This window comes from Castor canadensis, chromosome X, assembly GCF_047511655.1.
Source record: "Castor canadensis chromosome X, mCasCan1.hap1v2, whole genome shotgun sequence".
NCBI lineage: Eukaryota > Metazoa > Chordata > Mammalia > Rodentia > Castoridae > Castor > Castor canadensis.
Genome location: NC_133405.1, coordinates 98,345,624 through 98,359,000, shown reverse-complemented (window position 1 = coordinate 98,359,000; position 13,377 = coordinate 98,345,624). Strand labels below are relative to the sequence as shown.

At 51.3% G+C, this 13,377-nt stretch overlaps 1 protein-coding gene and 1 pseudogene across 2 annotated transcripts; one reads left to right on the top strand and one right to left on the bottom strand.

The window, feature by feature from the left end:
* Positions 1–1,243: 1,243 nt before the first annotated feature.
* LOC109697196 (ferritin light chain pseudogene) lies at positions 1,244–2,084 on the bottom strand (annotated as a pseudogene).
* Positions 2,085–2,597: 513 nt separating this feature from the next.
* Positions 2,598–13,201, top strand: Ccdc22 (CCC complex scaffolding subunit CCDC22). 2 transcript variants are annotated; one of them, XM_020180639.2, is made up of 17 exons: positions 2,601–2,879; positions 3,941–4,118; positions 6,572–6,704; positions 7,447–7,553; positions 7,698–7,764; positions 7,862–8,040; positions 9,635–9,829; positions 10,310–10,372; positions 10,471–10,590; positions 10,939–11,058; positions 11,147–11,263; positions 11,353–11,454; positions 11,536–11,643; positions 11,899–11,994; positions 12,241–12,300; positions 12,383–12,457; positions 12,831–13,201. In XM_020180639.2, the coding sequence occupies exons 1-17, from the start codon at positions 2,830–2,832 to the stop codon at positions 12,942–12,944; spliced, it is 1,884 nt and encodes a 627-aa protein (XP_020036228.2). In that variant the 5' UTR covers positions 2,601–2,829; the 3' UTR covers positions 12,945–13,201. The 2 variants fall into 2 exon arrangements, with proteins under 2 accessions (XP_073919025.1, XP_020036228.2); XM_074062924.1 differs by lacking the exon at positions 11,899–11,994 and having other exon boundaries at positions 2,598–2,879.
* The last annotated feature ends 176 nt before the right edge of the window (positions 13,202–13,377 follow it).

The window sequence follows — 13,377 nt, the reverse complement described above, 5'->3', positions numbered from 1 at the left end:
CTGGCAAAAGAAAAGGCAGTGATTAAATGTTTACTAGATAGATACCCACACCAAATAGTCTGAAATGAAAATAAAAAAAATATCATTTTCCAATGTTATCTGAAATTTGAGGTATACAGGAAAAGGCTACCAAATGGGTAATATCTCTATAGAAGAAAGAATCACATATCAAATATTAAAGAGGAACTAAATATGGAGAACTATATGACATTGGTTGAAATATTCAATATTGTGACGATGCCAATTCTTCCCAAAGCGATCTAGAGATTCAATGCAATCATAAACAAAATCTCAAAAATTTTTCTGTGGAATTTGAAAACTTGATTCTGAAATGTATATCAGTGTACAAAAGGACTTAGAAAAGCCAAATCCTTTGAAAAAGAATAAGATGGGAGGACTTGACATGTCGGATATCAAGATTCATTATAAAGTTACAGTAACTAGGAGGCCCTAGGTAGGAGGATTTCAGTTCAAGGCCAGCTTAGGCAAAAATGCAAGACCTTACCTGAAAATAACGACAGCAAAGAGGGCTCGGGGAATGGCTCAAGCGGTAGGGCATCTGCCTAGCAAGCAGGAGACCCCAAGTTCAAACCCCAGTACTGACAAAAAAAGAAGCTATGGTAACTAAGAACAGAAACTGAGCCACATATGCATACACATGATCTATGACAAATGTTAGCCCTACTGGGTAGTGGAGGAAACAGGATAGGCTTTTTCTTTCTTTCTTTTTTTTTTTTTTTTTGGTGGCACTGGGGTTTGAACTTAGGGATTTGCCCTTTCAAAGAAGGCACTTTACTACTTGAGCCACATCTCCAGTCCATTTTTATGGATGGGGTCTCTTGAACTATTAGCCTGAGCAGGCCTCAAACCGCTATCTTCCAGATATCAGTCTCCAAGAAGCTAGGCTTACAGGAGTGAGCCACTGGCGTCTGGCTGGTTGCCCTTTTTATTTTTGTGGCACTGGGGTTTGAACTCAGGGCCTCACACTTCCTAAGGCAGGCATTCTACCACTTGAGCCACTCCACCAGCTCTTTTTTCAGTTGAGCATTTTTTGAGATAGGGTCTTACAAACTATTTGCCTTGGCTGGCTTCGAACCGCGATCCTCCTGATCTTGGCTTGTCAAGTAGCTAGGATTACAGGCATGAGCCACCGGTGCCAGGCTCGCCCATCTTCTTGCTGAGCTTAACCTCCTTACCTAGAAAGTGGTTCTCTAGGAAGTCACAGAGATGGGGGTCTGTCTGGGTGGAGCCCAAGGCCTGAAGAACCAAAATGGGTTGGCTTAGGTTCGTTTCCAGGGTCAGGACGGCTCCCATGGCGTCTAGGGTTTTGCCCCACTCATCTTGAGAAGGCTTCTGCTCATCCTGGATGAGCACGGCCACCACGTGGGTTCTGCATCTTCAGGAGATTCTGGGTGCTCTCGCGCTTCTCCTTGGCCAACTCGCAGAAGTGGCCCATGCCCGCCAGAGTCACATCACCACGATCAAAGTAGCCCACCCAGAGAGAGGTAGATACGGGAGGAACGCAGGTGCGAATTGACCAGGCGGTTGACAGCAGCCTCCGCCTCGGTGGAATCATTCTGACGAATCTGGAAGGTCATGGTTGGTGGTCAATACGGACAGAGGTAACCTCAAGAAAACGGTGTTGGCTGGTCCTGGAAGGAGGACATGGGCGAGATGGTTCCAGAGGTTGTGACTGGAGAGGAGATTCGAAAGAAACTGGTGGCTGAAAGGAGAGTCTCCAGGTTTGTTCCATCCAAACACTGTAGAAGCAAGAAACAGATTCACGGCCTCTGGGTGCGCTCCTAGGATAGGCTTTTTAATAAATAGTGGTTTGCTGTGTCATTCTTTGGGGTGTACAAAATATGTATAACGTATCAAAATAAAGCATGTATCAGCTTTATTTTTTTTTTTTTGAGATAGGGTTTCTCTATGCAGCTCAGGCTTACCTGAAATTCTCGATCCTCCCGCTTCAGTTTCCCCAGTGTCGGGATTACAGGCATGAGCCACCACGTTGGGCTTACATAGTACTTTTTTTTTTTTGGTAGTACTCAGGGCCTCACGCTTTCTAGGCAGGCGCTTTACCACTTGAGTCACTTTGCAAGCCTTTTTTTGTGATTTTTTTTTTTCAAAATAGGGTCTCGCGAACTATTTGTTCGGGCTGGCTTCGAACTGTAATTCTCCTGATCTCTGCCTCCTGAGTAGCTGTGATTACAGGCGTAAGACACCGGCGCACAGCACATAGCGTTTTCTTAATGTATTATGTGTCAGGCACACGTACTTTACATAAAGTAATTATTATTATTATTATTTTCCTTTTGAGACAGGATCTCGCGATCCCCTGCTTCAGCCTCCCCAGTGCTGGGATTCAGGTCCGGTTTAGGAATTGTGTTTTAATCCTAAGGAAGCAGGTACTATCAATAGTCGCATTTTACAGATAATGAAAGCAAGACACAGGAAAGCAGTCGCTTTGTGCTAAAACCCTAGTCCTGCATTTGTACATTTTTTGCAGCCTAGGAGATAAATACTACATTAAACAAAGACCTTCTCTGTTTCTCCCGTCCCTTCCCGGTACAGTTCCTTTTCCGCTTGGAAGAGCTCACGGGACTGCAGGTGGAAGAACTACAGCTTCCAGCAGCCATTGCGTCTCAAGCCTGCTCATTCACACCCTGCCTCCAGACATCTTCACTGCACCGCTCTCGGTAATAGAACTATACTTCCTAGTTCTCCCCGTGCGGCCATCGCGAGCGCGGGGGGCCGGGTTGCAACAGCTGCGCTCCACTTTCTCGGATCCGGTCCTGGATCCGGCCCCGATTCTGAATTGGCTGCACCATGGAGGAGGCCGACCGAATCCTCATCCATTCCTTGCGCCAGGCAGGCACGTAAGTACACAATCCCCACTCGCCTCCAAATGCTCACATCCGGGATTTCAAAACCTGGGACCCCCCTACCCCCCCACCACCCCGGAACCTTAAAACCCGGACCTTGACATGTATGGCTCCAATCTCCAAGATCCTAAGACCCCCTACCCCCACCTTCACCCAATTTACACCCTGACATCTGCCCAGACCGTTTGACCCCGGCATTTGGTAAACCAAAACTCTAGGACCTAGACAATCTGAGATATTGCATTCTTGAAGCCTCAAGACCCCAGGACCCTGAAATCTGTGGTCTTGATATTAGTACTCTGGGACTCAGCCACTTAAGCAATTTGCACCAGAGAACCAGGAAGCTTAAAACCCGAGAACTCTGGAACTTAGGGACTCCAGAGTCCCTGGGACTGGATACTTGAGTACCTTCAAACTTCAGTTCCCCAAGCACCATGGCTTTAAAAACACCAGGGTCCTAAAATCTGGCTGCATCAGCTCTTGGTCACCCTGACATACAAGGACTCCTCCATCTGTGGGCTCTAAAAGTCAAGAATGCTAAAATCTAGGGTGCCTGATTTCTGAATTGTTTGAAACTAGAAGGTGTGGACATTTGGATCCTGACATTTGAAACTCTTGAAAACCCTCACCTCCCAAACATGTAGTCTTCTCCAAAACGTAGCAGATCAGTATCTAGGAGTCTCTGACATGCAGAGAACATGATATCTGGGGGCCCAGAAATACAAAGGCCATGCCACCTGGGCCCTTTATCTTTCCCAGACCCCAGAAATTTGAGGTTTTGAAGCACAGGGGAAAATGGAAGTTTTTCTGAATTCAGGTCCCTTCCATCCACCATTCTCTTACACCTAAGTCTTAGGACCTGAGGATTTACTTAGTTCTCTGTTGTCCAAATGGAAGTCACAGTCACTAACATGTTTTGGAACTTAGGCATTGTCCTGTCTCCCCTCCCCCCAGTTCTGGGGCTTCCTTCTCCAGAAGGCTTTGTGGCCCAGCCTGCTCCCTGTTTCCTCAGTACTTTACCCCTTTCCTATTGAGTCTTCCCCTTTTTTCTTCAGGGCAGTCCCTCCAGATGTGCAGAACCTACGAGCCTTCACCACTGAGCTGGTTGTAGAGGCCGTGGTCCGATGCCTGCGTGTGATCAACCCTGCTGTGGGCTCTGGCCTCAGTCCCCTGCTGCCTCCAGCCATGTCTGCCCGGTTCCGCCTGGCCATGAGCCTGGCTCAGGCGTGCATGGTGAGTGCCTCCCTCCCAGTGCACACATTGTCTTCCTTCCTCCTTCTCAAAGTAACCAAGCGTCTTTGAAACTCTTGCCTTTCCTTTCTGCCACTCCTTTTTGTGGCTTAGCATTCACTAGTGGTTAAGGCTGCTGGCTATGTGGCCAAACTGTGTGAGTAGTTCAGACCCTAGCTCCACCACTTGCTGTGTGGACCTAATCCTTCTGGGCCTCAGTTTTCTTATCTGTGAGGTAGAGATGATAAAAGTAAGGTTGTGAGAATTAAATGAGTTGATGTAGTTTACACCTGGGGTGCTCCTATCTCTTACATTTTAAGCTTAGCATCAAGATTCTCCCCCTCCCCATAGTATTCATTTATTAGTTCCAGGAAAGGCCCTGATTAGGTCACATGTTCACTACTAGTCACTGTGAGCTCTGGTTAACCCAGCCCACATTACATGGCCATCTTATAGGACATTATGATTGGCTGCTTCTTCAGGATCCCATGGAGTTGGAGGGATGGCTATTCAAACAGAAGGTATGCTGGTTAATTAAAACAATGTCTGCTACGTTCATGTGTGGCAACTACGTGGATCCTGCTTCTCACAGCAGTTCCAAAAATATCTCTGTGATAGTCCAATGAAGGACTCACCCCTGTCCACTCCAGAGCTTTGGCCAATTATTGTAGTTAAGAGACTGGGAGTACTGCCATTTTTTGTGGGTCACTGGCTCTGTGACTTCAGGCCAGTCTCTAACTTCTTCATCCCAAGTTTTGGCATGTGTAGAAGGGGTGTAAGAAACCCTACCTACTGTAGGGTTTCTGTAAAGATTAAAATAAATTAAGGAACCAGGGGTATAGCTCAATTTTACGGTGTTTTGCATGTACAAGGTCCTGGGTTCAATCCCCAGAAGGGAAAAAAAAGTAAATGTGGAGTTAACCCATGAATAGCCAGATAGGCATGATCTGGCTTCTTTCATTCCAGCAACCTGTGGCTACATAGTGAGTTAAACATGTATGTATGTGGTGGCAGAGGGGCAGTAGAGTTATTCCTGCAGGAACTTCCATTTACACCAAGGGCGCAGGGTGCTCAGGGATGTGGATCTTGATTCAATGGTTGTGCAATTTCTCTCTTAGCACTAGGCCTATCGGCAGTGCTCATCGCTTCGCTTTCAGGTTCACCTAGCTGTCAGGAGTTCTCAGATTCTTCTGTCTGGGCTCTAGGTGGCCTTAAAAGGCAGGCAGTCTGTCCTTGGCTTGGGACTATGTCCTCTTGGATGGCACTCCTAAGGGAGATTTAGGTCTTCTGTTAGGTGTGGAATGTGCATGGTGGGAAGTGCTAAGGTAGGGTGAGGTTTTCCTGATCTCTCCTCTTCCCCCAACCCACCCTCCCCTCCCCTCCCCTCCCTTCCCCTTTCTTCTCTTCTCTTTCTCTTCCCTCCCCTCCCCTCCCCTTTCCTCTTCTCTTCTCTTAACACTGCCTGCCACCAGGTTTTATATTTCCCTACTTTGGCTCACACTAAACATCAGCAGGAGCAGAGAATCTGGCTTTTTCGATGGTGAAGAGATGGTTAAGAGATTGTTTCCAGCAGCGGGTAGAAAGGGTCTTTCTCACTCATCACTGCCACGATCTGGTCCTCTGCCTGTGCCCTGCTTCTGGTACCCATTTTTGTGCCTAAGCCAACTCCATATTTTGGCATCTATCACTGCACATACCCCTTTCTGGAACAACTTTCTGTATCAGTCACAACTCTTTGATTGCAAATGTCGGAAAAGAACCAAAGTAAAGTAGCAAAAAAGCCAGTGTTTTCTCACATCTTTTTGACCACCACCCTCCACGCTTTCTTTTTCTCCAGGCCTGTTTTCTAGTCTCATTCAGAACTCTTGGGAGTATTTTATTCTGAGCTATTGTGTAGCTGGTATTTTCTTTTTTGCCTGTTTATTTTATTTTAGTTTTTTGCGGTGCTGGGGATAGAAGTCAGAGCTTGGTGCACTCTAGGCAAGTGTTCTACCCCTGAGCCACATCCCAGCCCTCCTGTTTATTTTTAGGCACTCTTTATATATAGGTAGATTCACTGTCTGTGATATGGACTCCAGACGTTTTTCCCAAATTACTGTTATTTTGACTTTCCTAATTATATTTTTCTTGAAATTGTTTACTTTTCAGGTAGGAAGAAATCCCATCTTCTCTTTTGTAGCTTCTGGAGTTTGAGCCATAGTTAGCAAGGGTAGAGATTTAATGTCCTTTCTAGCTTTCTGTAGCATTGGCTGTATTCACACTGTGACTGCCCTGGGACCTGGAGGTCTTGGGAGTTCACGGGGAGGTTGAGAGTGTGGTGGTTGGTAAGAGAGTGGGAGCAGGTGTAGCCTAGGCCCAGGGCTCCCAGTGCAGGAGGAGCTTACCTGCCTGGCTGATAGGGGCCTACCTCCCCAATCCCAGGCACTGCCACCTGATTAATACCTGATAACCCCCAGGACCTGGGTTATCCCTTGGAGCTTGGCTACCAGAACTTCCTATACCCCAGTGAGCCTGACCTCCGGGACCTGCTTCTCTTCTTGGCTGAGCGCCTGCCCACGGATGCCTCTGAGGATGCAGACCAGCCTGCAGGTGGGTGGGGCTGAGGTTGGAGTGTGTTCCTGAGACTGATGGGTAGGGGTGGGGGGGCATTTTCAGGAGAGCTCGGTGAGAGGGTTGGGGGTCAGAGAGGGGATACATGCAAGGCAGGTGGCTCAGAGCTGGGAACTGTGCTGACCCAGGTGGTAAGTGGGTGCTGCAGAGCGGCTCCCAACTCACTTCCTCTTGTCTTCACTCCCTCCTCCTCTCTTATCACAAGGGCATCCTTGGAGCTCCCCGAAATGTGCCAGGCACACTCCAGTCTCAAGGCCTTTGTGTCCCTGTGTTACTCTTTCTCCAGATGTCTTCATGGTTAACTCCCTTAGCAATCTTTGGTTTCCTCTCTAACATCTTAGGGAGGCCTTCCTCTGACTACCTTGTGGAACATTCCAGTCTCCTTTTAGCAATCCTTCTCCTCTCCTACCCACCACCTGATCAGGGTCTGGATTGTACTTATAGTACTACCCATGAATTCTCGCTTCTACCAGCTTGCTGGCTCCATGAAGGTGGGGACCTTTCTCACTTTATTCCCTGAGGTGGCCCTAGTATCTAACACAGTGACTGGTACCTAGTTTGTGCTCATTAAGTTTTTATTGAATGATCAAGTGTGAGAATGCTAGCTGGATCTGTCTGCACCTCTAGGTGAGGGTCAGGAGCCATAGCTGTTTTCCCAGAGTATGTACTTTTGGATTTGCAGCATGTCATCTGGTGGCTACTCCCTCCCCACACCCCATAGGTGATTCAGCTCTTTTCCTCCGAGCCATTGGAAGTGAAATCCGGGACCAACTGGCTCTGCCCTGGGTACCGCCTCTTCTTCGCACCCCCAAGTTGCAGTACCTCCAGGTAGAATCTCCAACTCTTGTGTGTTCTACGCTTGTCCTGCCTTGCTTTTCTTGTCCTTATCCAGTTGTGCAGGTTGTTGGCCCTCTCCTACCAGTGACCCGTCACTCTTTGTCCTGGAGGCTCTGATTCTGCTCTCCCCCGCAGGGCTCAGCCACCCAGCAACCTTTCCATGTCAGCAGGCTGGTCCTGCCTGAGCAGAGTTCCAGAGAAGGTGAAGCTGAGGTCGTGGGGAGGCTGGGGAGGAGAGGCCATCTGGGTCAGACTGGCACCATGCTGGATGGGCTGACTGACTCTGTTCCTGTCTTCAGAGTTGTGGGAGTTCCAGGAGAGTTCCCTGCTGCTACCAGCCCTCACACAGGTACCCCAGCCTGCTGGGAGGGCAGCTTCGCTCCTCGAACGCCATGCCATCCAGCTCTGCCAGCACGTGGGCCGTGACCGTGCAGGGGATGAGGACTGGGTGCGCAGGGCGCCCCGCCTTCCACCCCAGGTACTAACTACCCCATCTTGGCTCCTTGTTGCTGAGACTTCTGCTCCTGGTGACTCCAGTTTTGTCTCCTGTTGGCTTCTGCCCTCCCCATTCCCCTCTTAATCCCTTTCTTCAACTGCTTCCCCTCTGTGTGCACCTACCTGGCTCCCCACTAGAAAGAACACTGGAGTCAGAAAGACTGAACCTGAGACCAGTCCATATCCCTCCTCAAGGCCTTGTTTCCTGTTCTGAAAAATGGGGTAGTGATAGTGTGGGGTGATCCTAACCCCCTGGGGCAGTTGGCATGGATCGCCTTTCTCCTTGTCTCCACCACTTTCTTCTGTCCCTTAGCCTGTCACTCTTTCTCTGTGCTTGTCAGTAATGCTCATGGTTTCTGTCTTTAGGTTTCTGTATGGTGTCTTCATTTGTGTCACTTCTCTCTTTGCCTCTGTGTACTTATTTATCTGTCCTCCTCCCTGTCTGTCCACTTCTTTATCTGTTCCCTCTCCCCTACCATGTCCACCTCTTTATCTGTCCTCTCTTCCCATATTCCTCTCTGCCCACCCCTGTATCTGTCTCTTTCTGTCTGCCTCTGCCTCCCTGGTTGCCATTTGTTTCATCTTTATCTCTGTCTCTCTTTTATGAATTGATAGGAATTTTAATGTCAAAGTAGAGAGAATTCTATGTACCATTTACCAGTCTTTCTTCTTCTATTTTCCCTCAGCCTTTCTCTCTGTATTAATATTCTCTCTCTCTCTCTCTCTTGTTCTCGCTCTCACTCTCTCATTACTGGGGACTGAACTTGGCCCTGTGCTTGCTGGGAAGGTGTTCCACCACTTGAGCCATGCCAGCAGCCCTTTTCTGTATTATTTTAAACCACATCCCAGGGCTGGAGATCTAGCTCAGTGGTAGAGGGCTTGTCTAGTGTATGCAAGGTGCTGGGTTCCATCCACAGCACCAAAACTCAGCAAATCTAAAGTATCATATAATTTCAACTCTAACTACTGTTTTTTCTCACAGGGATATTTATTTAGATATTTAGATATTTATTTGAGACAGGGTCTCACCAAGTTGCCCAGGCTGGCTTCCAGCTCGATATCCTCCTGCCTCAGCCTCCCAAGTGCTGGACCTAGCACATTTATTTTTTTTTAATATAACCACTGGGCCATTTCCCACCTAATGAGATTAACAGTGATCTCTTAGTACCGTCTATCACTGAGTTTGTAAGCAGATTTTCCCAGTTGTCTTGCCACTGTGTGTTATTGTCTGTCCTTCATCTCTCTTTCCTCGACTCTGCCCCTTTCTCTGCCTGGCATCTTTGATTTTGCCTTTGCTGTCCCACACATCTGTTGTATGTCTCTCTCTTTCTCTCTCTGATTTGGAAGCTCCAGGCTTACTTCTCTCTCTTCTCACATCCTTCTCCAGGGTGAGGAATGAGTGGGTGAAACAGTGTGGCAGTGAGGAAGAGGCACCTCTTTGTCCCTGGGGAGATCCCAGGCCTGCTTGAGGAAGGCTGGTGGGTGGGTGTGACTTATCAGGTGGCCCCTGGAGGAGGAAGGGCCTTGGGGGACACTAGGCCTCCACACCCTCCTGTTCCCTTGCCTGTTTTTTCCAGGAGGATCCCCGAGCTCCTCGGCAGCGGCTGCAGAAGCAGCTGGTCGAGCATCTGCGTCAAAGTTGGGGCCCACTTGGGGCCCCACGACAAACCCGAGACCTGGGAGAGTTGCTGCAGGCCTGGGGTGCTGGGACCAAAACTGGTGCCCCCAAAGGCTCCCGCTTCACACATTCAGAAAAGTTTGCCTTCCACCTGGTAGGTAGTCCTGAGTGGACATGGGGTGTGCTGACAGGGTGTGGGTAGCTCAAGGGTTAGCTTTATGTTAAAAGCCACCTTTATCTACATAGGTTCCCCTGTGTCCACTGGGAAGGCCCCCCTTCCAATTGGAGAAGGGTGCCCAGAGGGCTTTCTTAGCTTCTGGGGACTTCAGTGGGACCCACGTGCTGGACCGTGGTGTTCCTGTCACTTTCATCTGGGCACAACTTCTCTTGGACACTCCTGCAGAGAGGCCTCTGTTTTCATGGGCATTTGGGGGAAACAGCTCAGGGTCAGGGAGATTTCCCCAGGGGCAGCCACTCTAGTCTCAGAGAGAGGTCTCAGAGAGTTGCTTTCAGCCTGTAGTCACAATCTGAGCCCTCAGTGGCTGAGTGCTAGGGGTGTTTTAGGGCTTTGAGGCTGAGCCACAAGAGGCAGGGCCTTCTGTGATGGCCAGGATGCCCCTCTTCATGCCCCTAGGAGCCCCAGGCTCAGGCAGCCCAGGTGGCAGATGCTCCGGCCAGCTCCCGGTGGCCTGAACAGGTAAGCAGAGCAGTGGGGCAGTGGGGGGGGGATGGTGCTAGGCCCTTGTCTGTCTACTGGGCCTGATACCTCCATCTCAACTGGCCTGTGCCTCCCAGGACACCAGGGCAGCTCAAGAACAGGAACTAGAGTCCCTTCGGGAGCAGCTGGAGGGTGTGAATCATAGTATTGAAGAGGTTGAAGCAGACATGAAAACCCTGGGAATCAGTCTTGCACAGGTGAGGGGCTGGGGCAGACCAGGAGTAGGGCCTTGAGGGGCCTGAGGTTCCTGTAGAGGTATGCAGATGCCAGAGGGGTTTCTAGGGGACATGGTGGGCACAAAGGGGCATGCGGGGTTGGTGATTTGGCGGCCCTGTAGGGGTTAGAGGCCCCTGTGGGCATCATTTGGGCCTTGTGGGCATTGGTGAGGCAAGATGGCTCTGGGCATGGGCTTGGGCTCCTTGGGGCTCATGACTATCCACATGGAGCTGGAAAGTCAGAGCGGCCTGTGAGGTCTGGAGGCCGTATAGTTATCTGTAGGGTTTGGGGGTGGTATGTGACTGGGACCCGGGCTGCCCGTGTGCCAGGTGGAGACCGAGTGTCGGCAGAGTGAGCTCAGCACAGCAGAGCGGGAACAGGTCCTTCGCCTAAAGAGCCGGGCTATGGAGCTGCTTCCTGATGGGGCTGCAAACCTTGCCAAGCTGCAGGTGGGCTGGAACTGAGGCTGAGGCCAGATTGGGAGGGTGGGGTTGGATGGGCCCAGCCTGTGTGACATGTTCCCCTCATTTCTGCCAGCTTGTGGTGGAGAGCAGCGCCCAGCGGGTCATCCACCTGGCGGGTCAGTGGGAAAAGCACCGGGTTCCGCTTCTTGCTGAGTACCGCCACCTCCGAAAGCTCCAGGATTGCAGGGAGGTAGGTGTTGGGGTCCTGGGCCATGAGTGTGGCAGGTCTGGTACCTCCCTAGGGGGCTGTCCCTGAGCTCTGCCCATGGCTCCTGGCAGCTGCAATCTTCTCGACGGCTGGCAGAAATCCAGGAGCTGCATCAGAGTGTTCGGGCAGCTGCAGAAGAGGCCCGCAGGAAGGAGGAAGTCTATAAGCAGCTGGTAAAGCCTGTGCAGGGGCCCTAGGTGGTGAGGGTAGGGGGGTGCAGGTCATGGGGGAATGCCTGCCATGTCCCTGCCCAGGTGTCAGAGCTGGAGACTCTGCCAAGAGATGTGTCCCGGCTGGCCTACACGCAACGTATCCTGGAGATTGTGGGCAACATCCGGAAGCAAAAGGAAGAGATTACTAAGGTACACCACTGTGGTCCTGGGGTGGGTCATAGGGGCAGACAAGGCACAGGGTGGCCACGCAAGGGATCTTATGGTCTCTGATAGGCAGAGCTGTCCAGCCACACCCTGACACGGAACAGTCACACACAGTCCACCCAGCCACCCCAACACAGTAACACAGGCCTTCAGTGGGTATGAATACATGCGCACAAGTACCCTCTCTGGCCAGCCACCCTGCTCTTGACATTTGCTTATGGCCACCCTGGTGTCTGCCAGATTTTGTCTGACACAAAGGAGCTTCAGAAGGAAATTAACTCCCTCTCTGGGAAGCTGGACCGGACATTTGCCGTGACTGATGAACTCGTGTTCAAGGTGTGGGACAGGCTGACCCGGTAGGAGGGTAGGGGTGGGGCTGGGCTGTTGCCTGCCCATCTGCTCACAGGCTGGCTTGGCCCTGGGCCCTCTGCAAGCCTGTAGACACACTGCTGCCCAGGCCTGGCTTTTCTCTGTGGAGGGTGAAGGCAGGAGATGAGCAAGAGTGGCTCTGTGGGGCATGGAGGTGGTGGGGAAGGCATGGGTGGCCCACTGATATCTTTAAGGGCCCCTCTGCCTGGTCAGGATGCCAAGAAGGATGATGCTGTTCGGAAGGCCTACAAGTATCTAGCTGCCCTGCATGAGGTGAGGAAGCAGCATGCCCGGAGGCAGGGCTGGCTAGGGAGGGCTGGCATGGGTATAAGCCTTCTGCTCCTACTATCCCCAGAACTGTAGCCAGCTCATCCAGACCATTGAGGACACAGGCACTATCATGAGAGAGGTTCGAGACCTTGAGGAACAGGTGAGGACTGCAGATGGGCAGGGAAAGTGGGGCAGGGGCAGCTTTAAGCCAAGTGAGGCTGTGGGACCAGACAGCCCACCGCGAGCGGCTCAGCGCTGCCCCTTAGTGCCTGTGCCTGTGCCCTGGAACTGGCTAGTGGCCTACTCTGAGCCCTCCCTGGCTTCTACCCTGAGGGTCCTCATGCCTCCTTCCCAGAGCTGATGGCTTGAGCATGTTTTGGGTGGAGAGAAGGACATGTGTAGAGGCCTGGTGGGTAGGAAGGAGCAGGCTACCCTGCTCCAGGGGGCGGGAGGGGCTGTAATGGAGAGGGTGACCAGCATGGGTGAGGAAAGGGGCCCTGTGTGCTGAGGGCGTGGGCATCATGTTGCCTTAGATCGAGACAGAGATGGGCAAGAAGACCCTCAGCAACCTGGAGAAGATCTGTGAGGACTACCGAGCCCTCCGGCAGGAGAATGCTGGCCTCTTGGGCCGGGTCCGGGAGGCCTGAGGAGCTCTGATGGAAGTTCCACACGCCACGGGCAGAGATTTGGAGTGCTGGAGGCCGTGTCTAAGCACTTGCCCTAGCTCCTCCCTCTGCTTGCCATCCAGTTCTTCCTGCTGGGGCCTTAGACCCAGGCATGTGCCCACCTGGCCCCAACCCTGAGTGGGGTGATTGTCCAGCATGCGGGGCTCAGCTGCAGTTTATTGGGTGGGCACTGGGGGCTGGGGGCCATGGATCCCAAATAAAAGATGGGCTCTCCTGCACTCTAGGCTGAGGCATGGATTGGGCTCAGGGCAGGGGAAGGGGTGGTGACAAGTGAGACATGGAGTAAATTTTGGCCAGTGAATGTCTTCATGGGACTTGGAGACACAGTGTGTGGGGGGGGGGGCTTGTGTGTGCACACATGCAGGTGAGTTCTAATAAGCTGTGTCTGTGACTT

Bases quoted from the DNA above. Each gene is read 5' to 3' on its own strand.
- Ccdc22 (XM_020180639.2), top strand. From the start codon at position 2,830: ATGGAGGAGGCCGACCGAATCCTCATCCATTCCTTGCGCCAGGCAGGC. The intron at 4,119-6,571 runs GTGAGTGCCTCC...GATAACCCCCAG, and splicing joins GCCTGGCTCAGGCGTGCATG to GACCTGGGTTATCCCTTGGA. The intron at 8,041-9,634 runs GTACTAACTACC...TGTTTTTTCCAG, and splicing joins CGCCCCGCCTTCCACCCCAG to GAGGATCCCCGAGCTCCTCG.